This window comes from Rhagoletis pomonella, unplaced genomic scaffold, assembly GCF_013731165.1.
Source record: "Rhagoletis pomonella isolate Grant_MI unplaced genomic scaffold, Rhpom_1.0 Rhpom_scaffold_00005, whole genome shotgun sequence".
Classification (NCBI taxonomy): domain Eukaryota; kingdom Metazoa; phylum Arthropoda; class Insecta; order Diptera; family Tephritidae; genus Rhagoletis; species Rhagoletis pomonella.
Genome location: NW_023458559.1, coordinates 32,014,848 through 32,042,757, shown reverse-complemented (window position 1 = coordinate 32,042,757; position 27,910 = coordinate 32,014,848). Strand labels below are relative to the sequence as shown.

The 27,910-nt window shown below is 37.2% G+C and overlaps 2 protein-coding genes and 1 non-coding gene across 3 annotated transcripts; 1 reads left to right on the top strand and 2 right to left on the bottom strand.

Moving 5' to 3' along the window:
• Nucleotides 1-5,549: 5,549 nt before the first annotated feature.
• LOC118739857 (protein aurora borealis-like) lies at nucleotides 5,550-8,307 on the bottom strand. The gene is made up of 2 exons (XM_036471353.1): nucleotides 7,911-8,307; nucleotides 5,550-7,850 (listed from the first exon to the last, which is right to left on the bottom strand). The coding sequence occupies exons 1-2, from the start codon at nucleotides 8,240-8,242 to the stop codon at nucleotides 6,101-6,103; spliced, it is 2,082 nt and encodes a 693-aa protein (XP_036327246.1). The 5' UTR covers nucleotides 8,243-8,307; the 3' UTR covers nucleotides 5,550-6,100.
• A 5,537-nt stretch (nucleotides 8,308-13,844) lies between these two features.
• On the top strand, nucleotides 13,845-18,647 carry LOC118738842 (ubiquitin carboxyl-terminal hydrolase nonstop-like). Its single transcript, XM_036469851.1, has 5 exons — nucleotides 13,845-14,954; nucleotides 15,118-15,519; nucleotides 15,581-15,691; nucleotides 15,752-16,605; nucleotides 16,820-18,647. The coding sequence occupies exons 1-5, from the start codon at nucleotides 14,835-14,837 to the stop codon at nucleotides 16,860-16,862; spliced, it is 1,530 nt and encodes a 509-aa protein (XP_036325744.1). The 5' UTR covers nucleotides 13,845-14,834; the 3' UTR covers nucleotides 16,863-18,647.
• Nucleotides 18,648-18,740: 93 nt separating this feature from the next.
• Nucleotides 18,741-18,812, bottom strand: Trnap-cgg. The gene has a single exon. It is a non-coding gene; the product is annotated as a tRNA-Pro (tRNA).
• Nucleotides 18,813-27,910: the final 9,098 nt, after the last annotated feature.

The window sequence follows — 27,910 nt, the reverse complement described above, 5'->3', positions numbered from 1 at the left end:
TGGGAAAAACAAAATGGGCTAGGAGTTAACTCTTCTAAACGAACTTGTCTTGTTCCATGGTGGAATAATAACAAGGTGTTGTCAGTAGCGACGTGTTTGTTGTGATTTTGACAAAATCGGCATGCTTATTTTCAGTGCTGCCGATCTTAATTTTTATACTACTATTCGTTGGGAAATAGTATCTAAAATACCCCATTTTAGTAATTCGTTTTACCGCGATTTTTAAAGAACTAGAACATTATTAATATTTAAAATTGCTGGATTTGTATAGTTTTTGTCCTCAAAAAGTAGAAAAATAAAAGATATCGTGGTTATCAATGGCAAAAAAACGTACCCAGAAATCGTATGGAAAGGCGCTTTTTTATATTAAATAACTTTTGCTGCATTGCCATTATATTGAGCCAAATGAACTACTGATACACTAGAATAGAGTGGCTGCATGGTAAAATTAGGAATTCGCTTATATTATCGATATTTATGTGTTTTAATCTATTTATAAAATCATGTACAGTCTTATAGGAAATTGCCTTATTTTACGGCTTTTACTTTTTTAAAGTTACAATATATGTCCAAGCTGTGTGGAGCTGCCGATACAAACATATATTAGGGCTTATAAGCCTGTAATTATACATTTTGCTACATTTAATTTGAATAGTGTGCACCAACGGATTAAAGGTAGTAAATAATTAGTACCTTTTCTAGTACTTTAAAATGCGTGACCGGAATAGACCTGCCGAAAAAGTGAGGTTAAGTTACTGACAACACCTTGTTATTATTACACCATGGTCTTGTTCAAAAGGAAAGCAGAAATTCCGGGATTCCCCTTACCAAAGCTGTATGGGACTAGTCTGAACCTCTCCCCCGAGGCGAAATACTTAGGTATTATCCATGACTTCAAACTTACGCAGAGGCGCAACATAGAGAAAAGAGCAAAGAAGGGCCTAGCAACGTACTATACCGCATATCATTCACGATATGTACACCAGTCATTCGACCGCTTTTAACCTAAGGAACGCTGGTCTGGTGGAAAGCACCGAATAAAAGCAGCAATCAGAGAATAATTAGAAGAGTTCAGAGACTCGCAAGCCTGAGTATATCAGCCGCCGTGAGAATCGCACCGCAAGAAGGGCTGAACATGATCTTTTACTTGAAGCCACCACATACGCCACTATATTCGTTGACAGTCAGGCAGCATTGTGGTGTTGGTGTGGTAAAGTCGAACACAGTTCGGAAATGTCAAAACCTCTGTCTGCAGTCGCACTGAAGAACTATTGACACTAAACAAATCTGTATTAAGGGCTATTATCGGTGGCGTGACATGGCACTGCTCTATAGCACCAATGCTCCACCGATGGCGTATACCGACGAGCTCCTCTGCCGAAGTTGTCGGTTAAATTAAAAATCAACCATGCATTTCCCCCCCTCACGTTTATTTGAGGGCAGAAAAGGCAGCACTTTCGCCGGATCAGAGCGCAACCTGCTGAGAAAAGAACACGACGCCTTGTGAAAGGGTTGAGAAAGGAAATGAAAATGTGACAGCGCTAACACAAGGCAGAATAAGTGCAGCCTTTTTTCGAGAAAAGAAAACGCTATAAGTGTTTATTGTGCTTGCGCTTGTGTGAATGTGTTTTGTACATACATTTCCATTCTTATTTGACGTTAGCTTTGTTGTTGCCATTCATTGGACTAAAAATTTGGTTTTTTGCGTTACTTTACTTTCCCTGTTATTCTCTTTTAGTGAGCGCATTTTGCTTACGCTCTGGAATTTTGACACTTCAGATTTTAGTCCAAAAAGATAAGGAATGAACCTATTGTAAGCAAGAAATAAGTATTTATATGTATATAGAATTTCAGGGTTAAACTGAAATGTCTAAACGAGGAAAGCCAAAGGTGGCGCATTCCCGAAACCGCTACTTTGGTTTTGCCGACTTTGACATTTATGGCAATAAGTAAACAAACTTTTTGTTTAGAAACAAGTGCAAACGTATTGTGTACTTTCAAGTGAAAAATCAAAGTAATTCGTGCGTTCTGAAGTAAAAAAGTTTTATTTGTAATAAAAACTTTATAAAAATGTCGTGTCATGTGTTGAATTGCAGCAGCCGTAGGGGTAAAGCCCCCAAATTCAGTTTTTTTTTTGTTTCCCCGCGACGACGCCTTGGCCAGAAAGTGGGTAGAGTTCTGTCGGCAGGAGAAGCCATACAATTTAGACATCAGCGTAATATTTAATATTTACATTTTAAATCTAAAATCTAATTATAAGAATGTTAAATCTTTGTTGCAATATAAGTCTAACAGACTGTAAAAAATAAATAAATAAATAAATAAATATGCATGAAGCACTTTACGGACCACTTTTAAACACGACATGTTAAGTTGAAAACGTTGAAATACCACAAATTACAAATTAAAATCGGAGATAAGCAAGCATACCAAATTTGTTCAATTTGGACAGGCCGTTTATTATCCGGAAAGGACTTTTATTTTGGAATAATATTCGCAACAACGCTGCTTTGGACACCAACAGTCAGCGCTGCCAGCGGCATAAAGGCAGAATACCTACAATTCTCAAATTAAAAAACAAAAAATGAGGATCGATAGAGATCATTGAGCTGAACAGAACGGTATATTTTTTTGAGGGGCCACAACAACTACAAGAGTTATTAAAGGTCGAAGTTCAAATTAAGCAATTTTTTAAATCAAAATTTCTCAAAAGCTGTATTATGGACTCATCCGATAGAGAATTTAATTCTTTTTAATTTGTTGTACATATATTATACCTTGTATAGTTTTCACAAAACACGAATTAATGTAAAAAATATATTTAAAAAAAAAAAATATTTTTACAATCCAAGGTTTTTGAAAAATTGTGATTAAGAAAATGCTTAATTTGAGCTTTTACCGTTAATAGCTCTTGTAGTTGTTTCCCAAAAAAAATACAAAATATTTCTACCGCTACGCTCACCTCAGTGACCTCTATCAATCCCCGTATAATTTTTTTTTAATTTGAGAATTGTAGGTATTCTGCATTAAAAATAGAAACAGCAAAAAGTAGGGGAAATTTTAGTCCAGAAATCCACGCAAAGAATTTCACAAAAATGTATGGAAATATTACTATTTTTCGAACATGCAATTTTGGCACTTGGGGCATAATTCTAATTTCTATAGTGTATACAACTGGTTGGCATTGTATTTTTGTTGCAGGAATGTGTTTCTAATTTTGATGGTAAATGGGAAGAATTAAAAAGAATGGCACCTTTTTTGGCACTTTTATTTTTCTACTCGGCACATTTTGGCACTTAAGTATAGCTGGCAGCCCTGTCAACAGTGCTGCTGCGCAGTCGACTAAAGCAGCGCGCAGGTTTGTTTGCTATTTAATTACCTGTTTGTTTGATATGCACTATGCACTATATATATTCTTTACTTGCACTGTCTAATATGTAATGAATGTAGTTTTAAACTTTTTAGTTAACTTATTTTGATTCAATTACAATCTTTGCATTTGATTTTCACATTCATTTAGTGCACACACATTTATGTACATATCTAATCACAAATGTACCACCTACTGGTCCAAACCGGGCCAAAAGTAATAACGCTATTAGCGAACAGCTAATAGGCCAACACAACACGACTTGCTTACTCACAAACACGACCGATGCGTCCGTTTCATTCTCTATCTACCAAACTTGATTCACTTTTATATTTTATTAGCTTTCTTTTTGACGCTTTGGTTTTTTCTTTGCAGCTAATGCATTCACTTTAGCATTTTTCACAGAAAAATCATTGCTTTTACACACAATATGTAGTAAGTTTATAAATTGTTTGGAGCAAGCGGAGATATATACTATTTTAATTTATATGTTGATATTTTAACACACAATTTCACAAATAAAACAGCACAAAGCGAGCACAAAACACGCCAATGGGAGAAAAGTTAATTGAATGAGGCAAGTTGAATAAATGCATTCTGTGAAGTTGTCGAAAAGATACTCGCAGCAGCGACGGCGATTGCGCCGATTACGAGATGAATTCGCCGTAGTGATCGTTTTGACAGCTGATTGTAGGTCGCAGAGTTGCATTTTACGGCAGTTTTTGCCATTAGTGGTATTCACGGGCTGTGGTAAAGGGAGGATTTATTTAAAATGTCAACAAATTTATGAAAAATCGAGGTCCACGCTTGAGAGTACTTTTTACCACTAGGAAGACAAATCTTTTCACTATCCATTAAATTATCGGAGGCACTTCTTGACCAAAGCGCATGTAGCATACATTTGTGAAATGCGCATCCAGGTACATAACCACGGGTCAATGTTTTGGATACCCAATGGTGTGAGAAATTTTTGAATTGATTATGACTCGACTTATGTTTCGACTTGACACTTTTCAAGAGACTCCGAAAAGATTGGCCGAAACTTGACAATACCATTTACACAACGTCAAATCCGAAGTGCCAGATGATGTTTGCAATTTAAAACACTTCCGATTTGTGAAACAGTAGCTTGCGACTCAGAAACACCAAAAATATAATTATCTTGAACTGTTCGAGTTTAAAATATTTCTTGGCAGAGTTCCAAAAAATTGAATATCCTTTTGAATGCCGAGACCAATCAGACAGGCAAGTTCAAAGTCTATGCTCAAAGTTTATGTAATTAGGAACCAATTTCAATTGTTGAATAAGGTGAAGAACTCATAAAAGAGTATTGGTGTATTTTTTTATCCATATTTACGTTAGAGCACGATATATGACAACAAAAGTAAGTGAAGCTACTGCAAAAAAGATTCGCTAACCACCACATGGTATTAAAGGCCAGATGTAGTTGCTCTTTCTTTATTCGACGATACCCCATGCGAATACCCGGAGCATTTTGACAAAAGTCTAATTCCACTATCCTTGGAAGTATTTCAATAATTTTAATAAACTTTATTTATCGATCCGAAATCCTTTCAACTTTATTCGAGCGATTTAGTTACACTGGTTGAAACCTGCAAATCGCGTTCGCTATTTAAGTCTTTCATTTGTGATCCAAAGAAAATCATAACCTAAAAAATGCAAATTCGTTTAAAAAGTGCCAACCCCTAACAAACGTTATGGCAACAGCTGTTCGCGCCTTTCACAAATTTAAAGGCATCTTCGCTGTAAGGCTGCTGGACCCCTCACTGTATGTGTATACATAAATTCAACTGTAGCGGTTCCATTTCAATAATTCTCACCTTTAAAGACCGCCCTAATAAATATGTATGTACAAAAATGTTCCTACACGCATAGGTATTTCTCATTTATTATTGGACTAATATTACGCGCGCCGAGATTGTCACAATATTCAAAATAATAGTAAAAGCTATAAAATATAACATCAATTATGCCATGGTAACAAATGCAATACACTAAAAACTTATAAATTATAAAATAGTATGATCATGAAATCACATGCCAGTATTATTAAACCTAACAATGATGAAACAATTACACAATTAAATCAGACATATGCATAAAATAATAGCAAGTTAAAGACAAAAAAAATTAACTGAATTTAAGCAATAACGGAAAAAGGACATACAGAAATACAAACGCAAATGCGAAATAGAGTTAAAAAAAACATCAGATAAAGTGCAAAAGTATAGAAGCTTACAACAAATTTAGAGCTATAAAATGTATTCGAATGGTGATATGACAATCAATTTGTTCATTTGCAAATGAAATCGGCTAATTATTATCTATGTATGCAGCTAGGTCAGTGCGTTTTGTGGCGCCTCAGAATTCATTAATTTCTTCCTACAACTATTTCTCATTAGAGGCGCCACCTAGGTGGGTAACTTAATGCTGCATGGCAGTCTCGTGTCGAAATTGTTTATTCTAATTAATTGCAGTCTGAACTTAACTAATTTACTAATATTATACTACAAACTCCTACTGGCTTTTGAATATTGCATTTAAGAACAATAATTGCGCGTTAATAAAATCTAAAAGTCTTATACTATGTAAGTGGTTAAAAATAAAATATGTATTAACCTCTTTCTGAGAATTTTTGCTAGTGTTAAAAAGGCAATTGGCAGTAGTAAAGAAAATTTTTGTGTGAATCGATTGCAAACGCATAAGAGGTCAACATGAAGCGCTAGTGTCAATATGCTTTGAAGGTGTTGAGCAGCAAACCATGCTAACTTCAAGTTGGTCAGTCGGCGAAAGTGCGCTATCGCACTGTTGACTGGCGCCAATTGAGTATGTAGAAGAGCATCCACTGGCCGGCATTTCGTTAAAACCGCTGTCAACACGATAGAATAACGCACGCGGTTCCTCGACGGCAGTATCTTGGCGATTATCATCAATGACATACTTTTCATCCATATAAACTGCATCCTTTTGTAATTGCTTTTGATGCTTTTGCTGTTGTTCATGCTCTTTAACAATCAATTCATCCATAACGGTGATATCAATACGTGGCACATCTAGTGGCGATTTTTGCAAGTTTAACTTTTCATCTTGTTGCTTGACGTCTTCTTCTAACTCGTCGTCATCAAGCCAGTTAAGCGAAAATGATTGCGATAGATTTTTACGACTTGCTGAACGTCTTTTGCTACGCGGTGTATCCGTGGAGCTCGAAGAACTGCAATTGAAATTTTGTGCAGACAGCTGTGACACTTGCATCTCATCATCATCGATCAAGTCATTAGTGTCGTCATGTGGGAACACGTCATACTCTGTTGGTCTGGTATCGTGCGACAGTGACTGCTTTGTAGATTTAGAACTATTCACAGCCAATCGACTTACTTTTATATTAAAACTGCTATCTATTGATTGCTGGCCAATGGCAGCTACAGTTTCAGCAGAGCAAGGATTCAGACGCAACGGTGACGAACTGCCATCTGGCGTAAAATTTTCACTTTCATTATTCCGACCATTAATGTAAGCCAGTGAAATATCACCTAACGTCGTTGCCTCGCTTTGATTTAATGCATTACAACGATAACTATCCTTCGACGAATACTGTGATTTGCTCGTTTCCTGTGGTTTAACGAGACACCGCTTACTTGTTTGTCGTACTTGCGGATGTATTGGCGATAGCTGTTCTACATCCGAGAGATCCTGTAGAAAAGTGTGTATGCGCGGTTTCATTTCACTACGATTTTTATATGGCGAATGCGGCGAGTTGGAGAGTCCATCAGAGGCTGAAATAGGTGAAAGCGAGCCGAATGAACTCTTGTCCAAAGAGTCTGAAAGTTTACCAACAATGACAAATTGACCGCCACACGAACTACCGCAATTAGACGACGGACTGGAATTTGAATGCGTCATTTTACATTTGGCTTCTATTGTGGGCGTTCTCCCCTCTTCGAGCACTACAATATTTTTCATATCGAATAGATTTCGTCGCAGTGACACATCTTTAACATCATTAAATATAGATGCATGTGAATCGGTACTGAAGCGCATTTGCGAATCCGTCTCGCAGTTATGACGATCAGCCACAGCCAAGTGTGGTTGAAAATATGGCATTAATGCTTCTTCTAAAGCGCGTGGCAACACCACGGGCAATGATAGTTCGGTTTGTGTTCCGCAGTCACGTATGCGGCGTCCCGATTTTGAAATCGGGGTGTAACTATTTAATTCCGACAGAATGATGCGATGACTACGAAGGGGACACTCTACAGGACTTGGTACAATTTGATGCTCTTTAAAGTAAGAGCTTATCGCTGATTGTGCTTTGGCTTCATACTCGGGATCAGGCGAGTCGTGAAACTGTGTTTCATGTGGTTCGACATTCGCTGGTTTCAGGGAAGACACTTCATCTATATTCCATTCAAACTGTGTAGATGATAGTTGTGGCGTCGTGGGACGTTGAAACAGTGAGGGACTGGATAAAATTGCAATGAATCCAAACGAAATAAAGAAATATCTTGAAAAATACACTAACCTTGCAATCAATGGCAAATGCAGACGTTCCGCCAAGACAGGTTCGAATGGATTTCTTATGCGATGAAATCGCTTCGCTGGCGGAGTACTCAGCGCTGTAGAACAAGACATTTGTTTTGATGAACTACTCGACATGCTATTTATTGTTGTAGATATGCTACAATTAATTGTTTTACTTGGCGTTCGAGGATGCAGTATCTTCTTTTGGCATCTGCTACCTCCGGGCGCTGTAATTAACTCCACATTTTCGTTGTTTACTTTATGTGCTAACATCCCACTCATTTGCATTGTTGAGTATAGTTTGAGCGATGTTCTCGCCTTTTCAAATTCCATATTTAATAATATTGCAAACCTATATAAATTAATTTATTTTGTCACGAAACTGCGCCCGCCGCCGGTCAAAAATTCGAAAAATTAGCAGACAAAATAAAATTTCCCTAACAACCGTTGGCAGTGATTGCAGCTGGGATATTCAGTGCAGTGTTGCAATCGCAGGAAGATACGAACAGAGAACGTATATTTGGAACAAATGCCATAAAGCTTACGCCAGATAAAACGCATGCTTCGCTTTGCGTGACAGATTCGCTTAAACCTGATGTACAGTTCAATGCGATCGTGAGCGTGAGTTTTTTATTTTGACCAATACCTGCGTTATTACTCTACTTTTTGCTATATTTGAGACATTAAGAGATTGAGAATTAAAATATCTTTCAAAATTATAGAATAAAAACTAATTTAAAATGCATAATATTCCTTTTTTTCGAGCTCACACTCAACTGTGTGCGTACGCAAAGCATTCGAATGTGAACGGCAAGTTTTGACAGATGTGGCATATTAACAGGTAAAGCCTGCTATACGGTTAACTAACTTTAACTTTTTGCAATAGTTGATACATCAAAAGATAGAGAATTAAAATATCATTCAGCATTATAGAATAAAATGTAATATAAAATGCATAATTTGCCTTTTTTCAAGCTCACACTCAACCTTGTGCGTACGCAAAGCATTCGCATGTGAACAACAAGTTTTTACAGATGTGTGTGAGCGTCCATAAGAATACAAATAGAATTCTTTGCCTTTGCGGACATTCACGCTCACGCTCGCATTGAAATGTATAGCAAGCTTAAGATGAATTGTATGAAAATGCACAAAACATGCCACATAGATCGTTGCAGCAGCAGCGCCAAGCGAAAAGATAACAAATTCCCATGCTCTTGCGCACGCGTTGACAATCAGCCGGTTTAATATTTATTTTGTTTCGTCCCTAATTCGGGTTTTCATGCAGAAACATAAAATCTGATTATATTTTTTAAAGCTAAATATATAAAACGCATAGTACTTTTGACGACTAAAAAAGCAGTAAAAAATTGCTTTCTTTGCATTCATTGTGGCATGCCTTTTGCGCCTGCCACTTTGCTCGCAAAGTTATAAATGTTACGCAAAGCCACACAATTTTATATGGCATCAGCTTAAACGTACATTTCTCAACCAAAAAGATGGTGGGTTCTATAGATGAATTTATATATATATTACAACATTAATTTTTTTGGTCCAAACAATAAATGTAAGTTTTAAGTATACAAGGTTAAAAAGTAAAAAAAAATTGATTCTTCGACCTTCCATAACACCAATAATTATTACCGCCTCAAAAAAGGAGTACCGTTATAATCAGAACTAAGACCCCTATCAGTCCAATATAATTTTTTTTTTAATCAGAGAAATGTACGCGTTCTGTAATTATACCAAAAATACATACAAAAATAAACAGTAAAATATCGATAGTGGAAGTCCAAACGAAAAACCAAAGACCGTCATTTCCAAGTTACGTTCTTTGTCGCTGACGTATATTTACCATGAACCAACTAATTAAAATGTTGTTTTTTTTAACAAATGTACTTTTTTCTTTAAAAGTCACGTTTTTAACATTATATATCAATATCAACATAAAAAATGTTATATAAAACATGTCTTATACGGTGATCGCATGAGGCGATTTTACAGTCAACTCTTAGTTGAAAGCAACAATCGCCTGGTGTGAGCGGCCTTTCAGCTAATCGCTCCAATGAAAGTGGTTGGTGCAGCCATCTTTTGATTCCACTAATCGCCTCTGAAATTTCCTGAAAAATCGCCGCATGCGAACACAGTATTATCTGAACAACCGCATGGTTGGTTCATGGTATATTTACGTTATCTGGTATATTTTGAATGGCACCCCTGAAAAATTTCCCAGCTGTCAGTCCTTCCAAGTTAAGCCTTGCCCTTTTTTCTTTTTCGTGGCATTCGTGAAATTACCCAAAATGCAGTAGTGCGAAACGGTTTGGGACATTGATTCAGTTTTTGTTTTGCATATGGCACCACTAATTTTACAGCAGTTTTCGCTGTTTTTTCAGGCTCTCATAATTTTTTGCAACAACAACTGCACGCAGCATAGTTGCCAACTTTGTACTTTAAGCACTAGATTTAGTGCTTTTGGACAATTAAAACGCCAAAAAAAAAAATTACTTAGTGCCTAGTGCCTTTTTTAGTGCTTTTTTGAACTAATATTACTCCGAGATAGTTAAAACCGGTTCGGTGTCTCATGAAGATGCTGAATTTACAAGAATATACAAATTTAAATGCACTAAAATACAACCATGATTGATAAAAAGCTGAAGTTGCATACCCAACTTGTTGAATTCTAATCGCGTTGAAAATGCTAGTACGCAGGTAAGTTGGGTATTACTTTTTTCAATTTATTTGTACACCATAGCAAATTTTTCCACCCCGTCTCACCACGGAGAAAAAAGTTACCGATTGGCGCAGGCCCTTGTTTGTACAAATTTTGATTTTTTTACCACCTGAGTAAAACACATCGTTTCTTGGTGCTGAATCCAAATCTGGCCGCACATTGCTCTATTATTAGATATCCTACCACCAGATTGCCAAAAACAAGGGGTTTTGCGATATTTGAGGTTATATAATGAAAACATAAAATTTTTTCTCATTTCTACTTAGGGCATTACTTTCGTGTGTTGCGATTCGATTTTTCTTTCTCGAGATATACTAGTTTAAATAGTACTTCGGTATGACGTCGTAAGCATGAGTCATCATAGCATGAGTGGAGACTATTCAATATTTATAAGCGAAAACGTTTTGTGTGTTGATTTATGTATATATTTTTGTAAATATAGTTAATTTTTTGCTTTTGTTAAATACAAACTGTTATGAAAAAAGCATCCTTTGATTAAAAAACATTTGGTGCTTTTAGTTTGGTAAAACGCCTTTTTTCCAAGTTTTTGGTGCTTTTTGAAAATCAAAAGTTGGCAACACTGACAGGGAGTTTGCCAGTATGCATGGGAGATTGATTCACTTTCGGTATTGCATATGGCACCAGCGTTACCAGAAGACCAAAAGTTTTCCCGTTTCGCGGGAATTCTGAATAGAAAATGGATGGCGGGATTAATGGTCATGAAAACGGGGACAATCACATACGCCGTGCCCATAAATATTATAATAATTTAGCGGCTCCGCTGGCTTGGCCATGTCGTTCGAATGGACAGAAACGCTCCTGCTCTGAAAATATTCATCGCGGGCCGAGATGCTGGTAACAAAGGAAGAGGAAGGCCTCCTCTGTGTTGGAAAGACCAGGTGGAGAAGGACTTGGCTTCACTTGGTATTTCCAATTGGCGTCAGTTAGCACAGAAGACAAAATGACTGGCGTGCTGTTTTGGACTCGGCCAAAATCGCTTAGGTTACAACGCCAATAAAGAAGAAGAAGATTATACTAAAATAGTGTGCGATATATTCATGGGAAAGCTGTATGGAATTTAAAGTTTAGTTACGCGAAGAATCTCGTCCGTCAACCTCTATCTCCAATCAAACTCGAGCTTATTGCACAATATGGGCAGAAAGCCTTCTTCTTAAGAAACCTTAATTGCAAAACGCAAAAGCATGTGCAAAAATATAAGTCAATTCATGATAGCGGATTGGCTTTCGTTTATGGCCGTTCGTTAAAGAGGCGGTCGGCGAAAGGTAAGTGGGCGTGGCACCTCTAACCCACCTTTTTGGAGAGGGAATGAAGCGCCATTGACAAAAATGCAACCCCCGAACACCTAGGTCCCCTATGGACCCCTTAGAAAAGTTGCCAAAAATCACAATTTTCATTTGCGTTTATTCGCTTGAAAATGTTAAATATTCATTTGCACAATACATTTTTATATACACATTTTTATAAAACACCCAGTAACCAAAATAAACATCACTGGGGCGGCAGCCCCAGGTTTACCACACAGAAAGGGAATTCTAGTTACCTCATCCTTTCCCCAGGTTACATCACTCGGGCGGTAGCCCCAGTTTGGTCACATCAAAAGGAGAATTCTACTTAGTAAGGGTTATAATCCCTAAGCGCGGATGAAGGCTGCCTACGTAGAAAGGAAGTAAAAATTGCGATTTTTGGCAATTTTTCTAAGGGGTTCGTAAGGAACCATAGGGGGCCTAGGTGGTCGGGGGTTGCATTTTTGTCAATGGCGGTTCATGCCCTCTCCAAAAAGGTCGGATGGAGGGGCCATGCCCACTCCCCCTTCGCCCACCACACCTTTAACGAACGGCCGTAATGGAAAGTTTCCCCATGATAGCTAATCGCCAGCTCAAAACTTCACAGTTTGCTAATGGGTAGCACATCAAGCTAGAAATGCAGAAATAGAGATATGTGCGTTTGCGGCGGAGCACGATATTGCATTTTCTGCATTGGATCACTTATCTGTGCTGTTGAAAACAGTGTCAAGTGATTAAAAAATTGCATCACAAGTGCATACGAATAATAGTAATAACAGATTGGCGCTTAACATGTATTAGTGTTTGGCCGAGCTTCTCCTCCTATTTGTGACGTGCGCCTTGATGTTGTCACACAAAGTGGAGGGACCTACAGTTTTACGCCGACTCCTAACGTCGATTGTATTTTTATGAGAAGCTGTTTTTCATGGCAGAAATACACTCGGAGGTTTGCCATTGCCTTCCGAGGACGACGAGTGCACACGAATGATATGTACAAATAACGCATAGGTATTTGCAATATATCGTCGGTGATACTGCAAAGCGTTCTAAATCACTTATTACCTCTGGTGCTCTATTGATATGTTATCTGTATCTGATCGCTTCTGGAAATCGTTCATCTTTTTTTGTCATTCGTTTATTAGGGTGTAACGACTTGCATATGCATTCCGGTGCAAGTAGGAGATCATCTAATTGTCAAGGGTACTAATAGACATAAACCGTTTTGCAGTATCACTGACGATATGTTTTAAATTAATATTTTTATATTAACAATATTACATGTAAATTGATTTGTGATTGTTATTGACTGTGTTGTTAAAATACGTTTATTGATCGTACAAAAATAAAACACGGAGAAAAATTGGTTTGCCGTTTTTAAGAACTGCGTTATATAAAAAAGGGAAAACGGGAAAACCTAAAATGAAACACGAGAAAATCCTTATAGAATTGCATGTTCAAGAAGGGAATAGGAATGGAACCTGGCAACACTATGGCACCACCAATTTTACAGCAGTTTGCGCTCTCCCTTTCTGTCTCTCAGAGTTTTCTGCAACAACAATTGCAAGCAGTTTGCCAGTAGGCATACCGAACGTAAAACTGGAGAAATATCGACGTTTTTGCCATCGATGTTTTGAAATCAAAATATCGATGGACTAACGATGTTCCCGTGTATAAATGAATTTGTAACTTTGGAAATCGAACTAAAAAAAATACAGAAATTTTCTAAAATTTTATTATAGAGTGGCTGACATTACAGATGACGAAACGCATAGTGTAAACAGCTGCATTTTTAGAAAACTTCTTAAAAAAGCGTTTTTTAAAAATTTTAATGTGTCCAAAGAACGTAGATAACAAGAAGGGACAACACGCCCAAATACGTTTTTTGATTGAATGAAAAGAGAAGGTACACCCCTGTATAATTTTCATAAAATTGTATCCATTTGCTTCTACATGATGATACATGGGACAAAAATGTCCGATAGGGGCGAAAAAACATCGATAATAGGGAAAATTGGAAACATCGATACTATCGATTATGACAGTGGCTTTTTTCCAGCTCTAGTGCGTCGCCCCAAAGGGCAGTAAAAAAAAGAAAAGTTGGATAAAAACTCGCTAAAAATCTGTGCACAGTGCAAAATGCCGTGTCAGCATAGCTATCGATTGGCTAGGTAGAATAGCTCCTAGGAGAGAAGGCAACGAAATTCTGCGAAAACTGCGTAAAAGTAAAAAGGCTGCGTTAGCATTGAAGAAGAACGAATTAAAAGCGGTTGGACCTGGAGCTGGTGACAGTGGTGGTGTAAAGAGTGGAAATAGTAGTGACGACCGGTGTGCTGTTGATTCGAGAGCTGACGGTGACGGCGCCTGTGACGGGGTTGGTTTCGATATCTTCCGTTGTAGTGGTGATAGTAGGTCTGGTGTCGGTGGCGTTGACGTAAGGTGTACCGAATACAATTATTGCAAACAGGCAGAAAGAGTTAATCACGGTGACGGTAAAAGTGCACCAGAAGGTGCTGCAGAAACAACAACAACGAGGAAGACTGGAGCAGCAGCCGTTGAGAGTAAATCGGCAACAGCGGGTGGAACGGTAACAACAGCTAAAAGCGTAGCCGGTAGTGTAAGTGGTCGCATCGGTGGTAGTGGCAACAGTAGTAATTGTAATAGTAGCAGAGCCAGCGCCGGCGCAGGCGCAGGTCCAGAAGAAAAGCAGCTGACCGCAACGCCACCACTACGCAGGACTCGCAGCCAACAACAGCTGCAAAAAGGGCACGGGAAAGGGCACCAAAAGGTGACTGGTACAGCTGTTGGAGCAGCAGGCAGTAGCGGTGTCCGACGCACGCAAGCTGCTTCAACAGCAGCGAGCGCTGTTGGCCAGGGCTGTGAGTTGACGAAAACTATGGCGGAGACGGGCTGCAAGCATTTCCAAGCGTACGTAAAGGAGCAAAGCTTGGATACATTTCGCGTAATTGATGCATACTTTTCGGCGTGTGTGAATAAGGATGCGCGAGAGAAAAAGGTGTGAAAAACATACAAAAGATCTATGCGATAGGAATTTTTTGTCGTTCTTTTACTGGGTACACAGTACAGTAAATCAATTGCATAAACCGTAAAGAATTGTGTACTACACTTTAATATTCCTTTAAAAGAATTGTTTGTTCTTTGTGGGTGTATTTTTGCAGGCGCTTTCTTGCTGTTGCTTTGAGTGCGGCAGCTATGGACTCCAAGTGTATGCCTGCCTGCATTGCATCTACTTCGGCTGCCGTGGCGCTCACATCGCTACACATCTACGTGCGAAAAAGCATGCAATCGCATTGGAGCTATCACATGGCACCTTGTATTGCAACTCTTGTCGGGATTTCATCTACGATTCCCGTTGCCGCGAGATAGCAACTGTCAATCGGCGCTTGGAAGCAAAAGATATAAGCAAGAGTCTCAGTTGGCAGCCGTGGATACCGACGCCTAAGGAAACAAATTTGCTGCTGGCCAACCCGCGACGTCGGCATGTACGCGCTAACGAGACTATTGGATTACGCGGCTTAATTAATCTTGGCTCTACGTGTTTCATGAATTGCATAGTGCAGGTAAGTGCTGAGTTAGTGTGCATGATTCATGATTGCATTCTTTTATCGCAATATTCTGTAGGCATTAATACACACACCACTACTCTCTGATTATTTCTTATCGGAGCGACACGAGTGCAACGCCAAGTCATCATTAAAATGTCTCGTTTGTGAGGTTTCTCGATTATATCAGGTTTGTTTTATAAATATTCTTCTCTTCGCTTTTTTCACTTTATTTATCGTGCTTGAATAGGAATTTTATAGTGGCTCTCGCTCACCGTTATCATTGCACCGCCTATTGCATTTGATCTGGAATCATGCAAAGCATTTGGCCGGCTATGAACAGCAAGACGCGCACGAATTTTTCATTGCCACGCTGGACGTGCTGCATCGTCACTGCATTAAAGCAAAAACGGAGTGTGAAAGTGTCAATAAGCAGAATAGTTCAACATCGTCTGGTGTGTGTAGCACAGGAGGCGGTGGTAGTGGTAATCAGCATGGCAATAGCAATGCCAACACGAATAGCAACTGCCCGACGCAGTGTAACTGCATAATAGATCAAATCTTCACTGGAATGCTGCAAAGTGATGTGGTGTGTCAAGCGTGCAAGGGCGTTTCAACCACCATCGATCCATTTTGGGATATATCCTTGGATTTGGGTGAGACAACGCATGGTGGCACTACGCCAAAGACGCTTATAGATTGTTTGGAGCGTTATACTCGTGCCGAACACCTCGGTGAATCGGGAAAAATCAAATGTTCCACCTGCAAATCATACCAGGAGTCAACGAAACAATTTAGCCTTCGCACACTGCCTAGTGTGGCCAGCTTCCATTTGAACCGTTTCGAGTATTCCACATTGATTGGCAAAAAAGTATCCACGTTCATTTCATTCCCCGTTGAATTCGATATGACGCCGTTCATGTCGGAGAAAAATAATGCGTATGGCGATTTCCGTTACTCCCTCTATGCGGTGGTCAATCATGTGGGCACCATCGATTCGGGTCACTATATTGCCTATGTGCGACACCATAAAGATACATGGGTGAAGTGTGATGATCATATCATTACTACAGCTACGTTGAAGCAGGTGCTGGACAGCGAAGGGTATGTATGCACGATGTAGATGTCATTGGTTAGAAGAAAATTTAGTTTATTGAGATAAATTTTATTTTTTTTTTTGTAATTTAAAGTTACTTTTAATTCGAGTTAAATTTTGTAATGAAAATAGTTGCTAAGTGTAATCGATTAAGAATATTTTATTTTCAACTTTTACTTTTGCAATAGCTTTTCTATTTTCTTTTTCTGTTCTTTATTTCAGCTATTTACTATTTTACCACAAGAACATTTTGGAATATGAATAGACTGGTTAAACGTAATAATAATATTAATTATAAAATACAACAACAAACTACTACTCTTAGTACTACATACGAAAACAACAAGCATACAAATATGAAATCGTACCATAGCAAACTACATTTACAATAACAAGAAAAACAAACAAATAATTAAGCTACTATTAGTAAACGCCGTAAACAAACAGCTGAAGGTGCCCAGGGAAGAAGCAGGGTAGAGCAGCAGCAACAAACAGTAAGCATTTCTAAGCACATGCGATAGTACATACCATAAAGTGGAGAAGTAAAACAAAAGCCCCGTGGGGAGCGGAGCAGTGATAGAAGCAGAGAACGATTTTGTGCAACTTTAGCTGACGGATCATGTGTTCGTGCTAATGCGCGTTGTATACGACGGGTGTGCGAGGCGGTGATAGTGGTGGCGCAAATGAAAACGCCGCCGCTTTTGACGGCCTATGGCACTCACAATTTTCAGCAGCAGCAGCAGCAACGCCTAGTAATAATAAATGCAGCAGTTAATATACCTTTAATGCTAAATATGATTTAACAAAAAACAAAATCTAGTATATATAATATATATAAATAATTTTTATTTATTCTAAATGAAAATAGCATAAAACTGAAAGAAAAAGAAAAAACAGAAGCGAAAAAGCAAAAAAGTATTCGTTTGCCGCTTTCATAGCGAATTTAATTACTTTCTTTCTTCCGTAACTGTTTGTGTATTGTTTTTTATTACATTTTTAACACCATTAGCTGCATCCAGCCATTTTTCGTAAACCATTATTAATTAACTTCAGCTTATTCTCTATTTTTCGTGTCACTGTTTTTTTTTGTAGTTTTTTTTTGTTTTTTTTTACCTTTTTTTGTTTTCTTTTACCTTTTTTTTTGCTTTGTATTGGCTTATATATTTTCTACTCTTCTTCGGTTATTTTTCCCGACTGTGACCGACCAACCAAGCAGTTAATTGTGCTATCTATACCCTTTATTTCGCGGCTGACGTTTATCGCACAGTTGGCAGCGTTCGCATGGAGTGATGTAGACGCGTCAGAGTGCACCGTTGTTGGTGATCTGCGGCGTTGCGTATGACACTCAATATAAAAGAGCATTTTCGAGGAAAGTTTTGTATGAGATTTGCATACAACAAATGTGAAATAAACATATTTGTTGATTATTTATTGCGATACGGAAGCTAAATATTTTAGACAAAAATAAATGATTACGCACTTTTATTAAAATATAAATCGTGTTAGTACTTTCTATAAGTCGGGCTCCATTGAAAAACTTATCTAATAAACATGTCAAAGCATGACCTAGGATAGCATTTTAATATAAATTGTACAAATTTTTATTTTTTTTTCCTTAAAAATCCTGACTTCTAAATCGAAAAGCTAAATCAGCTTAAGTTGTTTTGCCAAAAGCTCGCGGCGTTTTACATAGTATATTACTACCAAGTGTAAACAAATTCATATCGCTGCTTAAAAATAGCATCAAACGCTGCTATTACAAAAAAAATGTGGAAAAAAACAAAGAGGGTAACTAAATCGGGGGTCAGATAACAGTCAATTGCTGCTACGCATATAAAAAAACGCTTGATTAGTCATCAACATTTTATGCTTGATTTTTATTTACATCAACATTTTTTTTTTATTTATCTGCCTATAATTTTTCACTTACATGCATACATTTCTAGTAAATTAACAAATCATACCTAATAGTGCTTATAACATTCGCAAATATGTACATTGAAATTTGTGATTTTTTTCCATAATCAACAGGCAAATATGAGAAAAAGATACGAAGTTGTTTATAAAATTATTCAATTAAAAAAAAAAAAAAATAAAAAATATGAACACGCTTGCGCGCTTATATCTCAGCGTTCAAGCCAACGGGCTCGTCCGGGAATTGAACCCGGGACCTCTCGCACCCGAAGCGAGAATCATACCTCTAGACCAACGAGCCATGTGTTCGTTGCGCGCTAATAAGCAATATAAACACAGTGTGTTGGTTGTTGTTTTTTGTGTACTCACCATGCTGGGTGGTAGGTTGGTGTGCTGGCTGTGGTAGCTTTTATGCGACACAGTGCTGCATTTTAGCGCAGCATTAATGAGAATTCTTTAAAAAAAATTTAATTTCGTGTGTTTTAAAATAAAAAATGTTAAGTAAATTATTAAGTGAAAGAAATTCGATAAAATGTTTAATATTTGAAGAAATGCTTACATTGTGAGCGAGAAATGGTCCAACTTCGCTTCTAACAAATATAAAATATCCTGGGAGCTGAAATCCTGACATCAATGGTAATCGATTTTTCCTTTTCATTTGTGCTTACACTGACAATGCATCATCACAATACCGATACATACAAGAATGATAAAACTCCAGTATGCGCATTCCCGACGTCGATGACGATTTTCAAATGCATGTAAATAAAGCCGAAACATTCAAAAGCATACATTTTCTTGATTTAAAATTTTTCGTAGGAAACGTAGTTCAATTGTTTTGAATTGTAAAAATATATGATTTATAAAAAAATTAATTGAGAAAATGTTAAAACGGTGACATTTGTGAGAGTATTAGTGAATTTCAGTGCATGTAAAGTTTCTGAGGCGCTATTTACTTTTACTTGAGAATTGTCAAAATCGGCAAAATCAAAGCAGCCGTTTGCTGTTTGCGCCACTTTTGTTCCCTACATCGCGCGATACATGCGCACTTTTTATTAACACATGCATAAATCTTTAATAGTCTGAATCACGCTCTACCTGAACAGACTCGGTAAATTACGCGTCATTTACCCGGTAATTACATCGTGAGCATGGGAAGGGTGTGTACTCTTCTAATGTTTATTATTATTTGTTTATTAAAGTTATTTATTATTTTCGTAATAATTTGTGTTTAATATTTGGATAAACGAGAAATTATTGTTTACAGTAACCTATGTTTACGGTAAATTATTCTGAAAGGCTTGTCTTGCAAAAAAAATAAATACAAAAAATACCATATATGCAATTTTCGTTTACTTGTTTTATATTTTAGCTTACATAGCACATACATATCGTCGCCTGTATAAAAAATCGTCGTATGTTACTTTCGGCAGGTTTTGAGAAATCGGATTGAAGTTAGAAAATAATTTTCTCAAAACCGCGAAGATAGATTTTCTTCAAAGTCTCAAAGAATGTTACTAGTATAAGCAATACTTAAATTATTAATAGTTTTAAGTTTATAAAGCATTTTTTAAGTAAAATCATGCCGTATCCCTGCAAAAATCACGACTACTCCATGCATGCATGTAAAGAGTACTCCCCAAGGTCCAATTAACATTGCGATATCCTAGGGCAGGACTATATACCCATCTCTGCATTACATCAGAGTAGCACAAAACTACTCCAACATATTAACAATGACATTGTTGATATGCTTTTTCGTTTGTACACGCTTTTGTTCTTCATTTCACAGATGCTTTTTCGCAATTAATAAAAACCAAAAACAAAAATAAAGAATTAGATGTTGCCTCTTTCGTATTCCAACCCGAACATGCTGGGAGCTAACAACTAACAGCGAGCATCTCTACAGCCACAGCTTTCAAATGCTCACCTTCAATCACATTTCGTTAAAACACGAGCAGTGATCGGGGTAACAATAAAATGGTGCAGAGACACGAGTTGGTCCGCTACAGCATGAGCTACAGAGGAGCATTTTTGTAAGTACTCCAATATACCACAAATAGACCACATGGTCCAACGGTTTTTGCAGGGTATTAACAAAATTTTTACTAAATTACTAAAAAATTTGTAGTCAAGATTTCGGAAACTAAAGGAAATATCCAACAACTGATCACACCAATCGAAAGATCTTATTTAAAATATATAACTGCATTTATAACTATAAATCGTCAAAATAGCGCTTCCGATTGGGCCCCGTCACACGGTCAGTAATTATCACGATATTTGGATCGCGATCCATATTGCTACATGTTCAATATTTATCGCGTCAGTATTTGCATAATTTTTGTGCTGAACGCTTATTATGACGGTTTTGGGCGTACAATTTACAGATAATGCATTCCACAATTATTTTAAAATTTTCAATGTTAATTAACATTTTTTCAATTTCTTTTGAAAGGTTTTAAACACCGAGAGCGAAGGCAGAGCGCATACAGGCTGACTTCCAAAACGTATCAATACATTGTTTGGAAACTGTTATACTGCGGTATTCAAACTGTTTGTATTAGAGTCCGACCGATTGCAATTTGTATACAGGTACCGATGCTAATGCCGATTAATCGGCTTATGGAGAAAGAATCGGCCGATGCCGATGCCGATTCCATGCAAAATTACAAATAGATGTATTAATTCATAAAATCAATTAATTTTACGGAGTTAACAAAGCCACAGAAAACAAATATTTGAGTTAACTGGCTTGTTATGCAACGTTACATACACATGTATGTATGTACATACATATGTATGTGTAAAAATATATGTACAAATATCACATTTATGTACATTACATAAAAAACTATTGTATATGGTGCTAAGCAAGAAATGTTTAGGAACATACAATTTAATTTCGTTTTGTACTAAAATACACTCTTTTGCACTCAATGCATAAGAATTTATATGCTAGGTATGTATGTACTAGAGTCCAGCGCAATTGTATTTGCCGCATTTCATTCAATAAGTACTCCTTGCATTGTACTCTACTCCCAACACATTGTTACTTGTTTTCCGCATACATACACTACTTGGCGTTGAGAGAGTAAATACTTGACGTACTTGCTATTACTCCACCAAAGTACGTACTCTACTTTCCCTCATCGCGTACGAGAGATATTTGCTGCTGCCAAAAGGGAGTAGCAAATCTACTCTCTGTATACTTGTAGTACGGTAAGTACTTGCGTATTAAATTTCAATTCTGGTTGTTAGCCTACTAGTTGATATCGTTTGCAGCGCTGGTCAGTGAAATTGAAAGAGTAAAAATAGAATATGGAAATCGACGATGTAAGGAAATGTTTACGGCCTTATTTATAAAAAATAACGTAGATTTAGACAGTTGTTTAATGTGACATTTTCATAAAACTTTTGTATTCAAGCAGCTTTTTAAATCTATGTATGTACTTAAATTTTTATGAAAGTATTATTTCTCGTCTCTAATTTTCTATAAAACTATTTGCAGTCATTAACCAACAAATAAGTTGTCAAAAACAATAACTTAAGCAATGCTGCTATACGAAATAAAATTATTAGTGACAAATCAAAATTTTGAAAAGTGCCGATTTTCACATTCGATAGTTGGACATGGTAGCGACGAGATGTACGAGCATTTTTTTCTTAAGAGCTGCATACTGATTTAAGAAATTTTTTATAGAAGAAAATTTATTTTCCATTTATTGTGCGTAATTTTATATTAATTTTTAGTTTTTCTTGAGAGCCTTTACAAATAAAAAAAATTTCGGAATATGTATATTCATATGTACATACATACGCAGCCATATAACTTGATTTCAAGAGAAACGAATTTTCATTTGGCACGTTCAGAAGGCGAAACAGCTCAGTAACTGGTGCGATTGCACCTTCTGAACGCGTTGTTGCGTACTTCTGATCAACTGAATAATTGCGTGTTAGATGATCGTAATATTTTTCTGATCATTTGAGACAACATGTTGGTGTGTACCTTTGAGAGTTGAATTTGACAGCTAATGTATGAAGTCGTTCAAAAGACGCATAACGATCACTGATTTTTGTTTAGCAACGGTTGCGCTCAACTGCTGCGCCTTCTGAACCTACCTATTGATAACTTTTTTTTTTTGATAACACTGCGACAGCTCAAATTGGTATTGAGTAAACCCAAATGCAAGATAGAATTTTTGAATTTCATTGAGTTTTTTTAATAAATACTGAAATTAGAGCTGTATGAATGGCCAAAGAAAAACTTCATCCGATTTTTTTTAAATCGAAACTACATTTTAACATATGTACATATGTCCATGCATACATAAATATATTTAATATGAACCCATGGTTTCAATTCTACGCATATCGTCAGGGTTTTCCTCACAACTTGGTTTTGCTGCAGTGAAGTGACAGAACAAGTGACGAGAAAAAATATATGCGGACACTTACATATATATGTATCTATGCACATACGTATCAATGCACATACGTATCTATGCACATACGTATCTATGCACATACGTATCTATGCACATACGTATCTATGCACATACGTATCTATGCACATACGTATCTATGCACATATGTATGTATCTATGCACATACATACATATGTACTTAGGTATGTATATCAGCATTTTAGTTAAAAGTACGTTTTGCTCGTCGCTCTCTTCATCGATCCACTACATTCCTGTCCTTAGTTTTTTTCAGATACCACAAATGCGCGATCCAGAAAATTCTTCTATCATTCTTGCCACAAATGTATGTTTTCTTCGAAAATACTCAAGTACTACCAGTAGAGTACTCTACTGTCAAATACCTTTTACTCGCAGTAGTTGCGGAAGGCAAAGTAAATACTCTACGCGTCTTGCTATTGATCGGTAGTTTACGTACGCTTGCTGAAACTGGTTTATGCTTGAAATACAATACCGGCGAACGGCAAACTTCGCCGAATTGGGCGATGCTGTCATTCACCGTTCGCCCAGCTATTTCGCCTACTTAAACAGAATTAGAGCGGTAGCGAAAACAGCTGATCCCATTTGGTCGCCTTTATAATTTGGGTGACCATATTTAGAAAAAACTAAACCATAGTTAGAAATGAGGAAATGATAAGAAATATAATTGTAAAACAAAGAAAGATTATTATAAATAATTTGTTTCAAGCCAGATGTAACGAATCCACAACTATATTTTTCAAACAACAAAAAAAAATCGTGTTTAGGCTGTTTTCTTTTAAAACTTTGAAAGCAAAAAAGAAATACGGCCACCTTTGGCACGCACAGCTGTCATCGCCCAGCAGGGCGATAGAAATAAATCTATCGCCATGAAACGCCGCCAAGCGAACTTCGCATTTCGCTTTGGCTGTGTTCAATTTCATATGCGTGCGGGTGTTCTAATTTTCACAGCGCGAATTTCGCTGTGGTGAGTTCGCCGTTCGCCGGCATTGTATTTCAGCTATTATGCTTACTCACAATTGACCCGAACGATGAAAGTAGGGGATGGAAAGTATTTGCGCGGCGATCGGATGTCTTGTTGGGCCGTTTAAATGGAATTGCGCAGGAGTCTAGTATGTACATAGTGGCATTTGTCGTTTGTTTATTTAATGTTTTTATTTTTTTATAAAAGTCTAGCTGATATATATACAACAAACACTATATAAATACAGATTTCAATCTTTGTACAAAAATTAGACAAATTCTGCTTTCACCAAAATTTCAAAATTTTTAATTAGAATTTCGGTATGTAGTTTTCTAGACCATTTAGTTCTAGTATAATGAAGTGAAGTTTCAAGCTGCTATAAAATTCCTTTGATTTTTAGCAATTTTTTTTTTGCTGGCAGTTTCCTCCAGATAAAAGAAAATTGTCGAACCTAGTTTTGTATGGAAAAACACGTGAAACACCTTTAACAAAAAAAAATCATTTTTAAGAGCTGTCTGCAAATGTTTTTTTTTATGTTGGCCGTTGTCTGGCGCTTCACCTGCACATATAAGAAGAAATTCCAAATAATCGGCGAAAAAAGGCCGATACCGATGCCGATGCTCAATTTTGTGCCGATACTAGCCGATGCCGATGCCGATTAATCGGTCGGACTCTAGTTTGTATATGCAGAGTTGCGACCACAGACACATTTTTTTTCCTACCAAAATTTCCTACCATAACCAACCAAACCTACCAAACATTTTTTCCAGTTTTAATATTTTTTCAATGTCAATTTTATAAAAAACATAGCTAACATAACATTTAGTAAAACTAAAACACAGCTAGTACAATAAAAACAAAATAGCTGCGTATAGCGATTCATTTTACTGTACATACATACATATCATCATTAGATACGAATAAAAACGCGAGCTCAAAAGTTGAGAGCGAAAAAAGACGCGTAAAAAAATTTCGGCGAAGAAGAACTCTTAACATTGGCGAGGGCAAAGAAGGATGCGTTAACCTCTTTGACGCGGAAGAAAGACGAAGAATACTTATTTTTGCGGTCAATTATGTTTTCAAGTATACGAATTCTCCAAATAGTTTTTTCCGGAATAATGTTGAATCCATGTTAACACGTCTTTTTTCGCAAATTTTTTTCGCGCATCCTTTTTTGCTGTCAAAACACCCGAGCGTCTTTATTCGTGTCAAGTGACTATATTATTATTATTACTTCGGAGATACCTGCGTTGCGAGCCAAGAAGATATAATGTGCTACATCCTAATTGTAATCGCTCCAATATTATGGGCTGTTTGGTGGTGTGCCTAGAACGGCATTCACCGGTCTAGAGTCTACATAACTCAAGACTGACTCCCTGTGAATGCCGTTCAGGGCCAGTCGGTAAGCTGACGGCTCCAGAGGCTGCTTGACGAACCTCTGGACTTCTTCCGTCAGTTCATATAGATGCCTCCTGACGTACCTAGGCGAGGGCTCCTCTACAAGCAGCTGTCTCTTCGGGTGGCCACTTCTGTGGCTCCCGATCAGTTTTTAAGTACGCGGCCGTGGTTTAAGCTTGATTTAAATGCCCGATCCGGCAGGTTTAAACTAAGATCAGCCAATCAAATATCAGCAGCTGTCCAATTTAAACTCAATCTACTTACTCTGGCATTCAGTAAGCGGTTTCTAGTCACTAATAGTGACTTTTGGTGGTGAACTTGGATTTTGAGACTATGTGGTATTCAATACGCTTTCTCACGTCTCTAGTCTCAAAAATAAGTCACTAATTTGTCAGCTGGCTAAGAACAGGTCAAAAAAATAAAAATATGGAGGAAAAGATAATTTCTTTCCAATTTATTAAGAAAAAAAAACGCAAATATGAAGCGAGGAAATTTGTTCAACAGCAATTTCATTAGGAAATAAACCACAATTCTTTAATATCATACAAATCCATTGAAAAAAAATAACTTTTTTGCTTTTAAAACGTTTAAATCTAAAGATTATTCAAAAAAAAATTAAACTAATAAAAAATACTAAATAAAAAAATAAAAAATCCTCTACGCTCGAGGAGGACTCGAACCTGGACCCTCTCGACCGGCAGCCTAATGCTTTGACCATTCGGCCATTGCGTCTTTTTGGGTGGCGCGGGCAAAAGGCATAGATAAACGCTATCAGTTGACTGTCTGTGTTTGTTTTCACCACGCATTTGTGGTGAACTTTTTGTGACTCTCTCCCACTGAATACCCAAATCATCTCAAGTCGCAAAAAAAGTCACTAATTGCTAATCTCAAATTTAGTGACTTGATATGAGACTGAATTACTGAATCCCAGGGCTAATCTAAGTTAAAACTGGCACTGCAAAACTGGCCCTAAGTGTGCAGCGCAAAAATTATGTAAGTATTGACGGATCGCGATCCGTATTGATAGTGTGACAGGCGCCTATCGCTGGTGTCAATAGTGGCCATGAACCAAAAATACAAGATCACGTAAGAACGCGACGTTGTATTTGTAACTGGTTTTGAGAAAAAAGTTTGCGAAAGCGGGTTCGTCAGCTGAGCGTTTGTTTAGATCACAAGCACCACTATTTTACATTTTTATTCAAGTAAAGAAGAGTTAATTCAACATGACAACACATTTTAAAGCATTTTGTTGCATCATTTTACCTAAATTGTGCGTTTAAAGTGGCTGACAATAATTTTGGTTTTCGTTGTTTTCTTTGCTTTGTTTACTTTTCGCTCGTTTTCCAGTGAAACAAGATGGCGTAGAACCCGCTAAAAAAATCGACTTTTTTCACTCTCTTGCTCTTACGTGATCTTGTGTCTTTCGTTCATGAATAGTGGCAATAACTGGCCGTCTCCATAGAATAAAATTTATTGCTGTCCAGCTGAGGGATTCCAACTTTTGCTATCGCTAAAATGCTAAACTCTGCTAAAATACTAAACTCTGCTAAAACGCTTAACCCTCTAGTAGGCTGAACCGCCTCCAGACGGCCGTTAACTAAACACCTTTTTAGTGCACCTAAAATCATTTTTTTCTATATTCATAAGGCACGATCTTTAGAAAAAAATCGTACCTTTATGGCGGTGTAAACTTTAATCCGTTATGTCAGTCCGTTTTATTTTAATCGGCAGTTGAATTACAGGTTTTGAAAACACGGTTAAAATTAATTATTTCTTGCTATTAAGTAATTTCGTAATTAAAGAAATTTTTTCTTTTGAAACATTTTATTATTATAAAAAAATTCGGTGGATTTCGTTGTTAAAAGAACCGTATTTTAATATAAGTTTTATATTTATGTCACCATTCGAAATGGAGAAAATAGCTTTCGAACACAGACCGGCTTGCCGACATATAAAAACCCAGTTTGCATTTTTGAGCGTCTGCAGACGGGATTGCCGGTTCGTAGGTCAACATTGTGTATGAGAAAGCTGAAAATATGCATAAGTATATCGGCGAGCCTGTCTCCAGACGGTCTTGGTTGTTCTCTCCTGTAAGAAAAAGTTACTGTCACAGATCAAAATGGACATCACTTTTGGATTTCTCGTCGCTAAAAATTGCTTATAGCGTTTTCTTTTCTCGAAAAAAGGCTGCACTTATTCTGCCTTGTGTTAACGCTGTCACATTTTCACGTTCTTTTCTCAGCCCTTTCACAAGGCGTCGTGTTCTTTTCTCAGCAGGTTGTGCTCTGATCCGGCGAAAGTGCTGCCTTTTCTGCCCTCAAATAAACGTGAGGGTGAGAGTTGCATGGTTGATTTTTAATTGAATCTTGTAAAAATGCAATTATTTTCCTTATCAGAAATAAGTGTTTTGCTTTAAAATTTGAAAGACTTACAGGCCAAGTGAATAATTCGGGTTTATTAAGTTCTATAAATAAATTGTGATGGAGTAGTATATTTTCTGTTTCATTCTCATATAAAGAACGCAGCATTTTCTCAGGTTTCAGGGCAACGCAAAGTAAGAGTTCCCATATAAAA

Bases quoted from the DNA above. Each gene is read 5' to 3' on its own strand.
- LOC118739857 (XM_036471353.1), bottom strand. From the start codon at position 8,242: ATGGAATTTGAAAAGGCGAGAACATCGCTCAAACTATACTCAACAATG. The intron at 7,851-7,910 runs GTTAGTGTATTT...AATTTTATCCAG, and splicing joins CATTTGCCATTGATTGCAAG to TCCCTCACTGTTTCAACGTC.
- LOC118738842 (XM_036469851.1), top strand. From the start codon at position 14,835: ATGGCGGAGACGGGCTGCAAGCATTTCCAAGCGTACGTAAAGGAGCAA. The intron at 14,955-15,117 runs GTGTGAAAAACA...GTATTTTTGCAG, and splicing joins AGGATGCGCGAGAGAAAAAG to GCGCTTTCTTGCTGTTGCTT. The intron at 15,692-15,751 runs GTTTGTTTTATA...GTGCTTGAATAG, and splicing joins AGGTTTCTCGATTATATCAG to GAATTTTATAGTGGCTCTCG.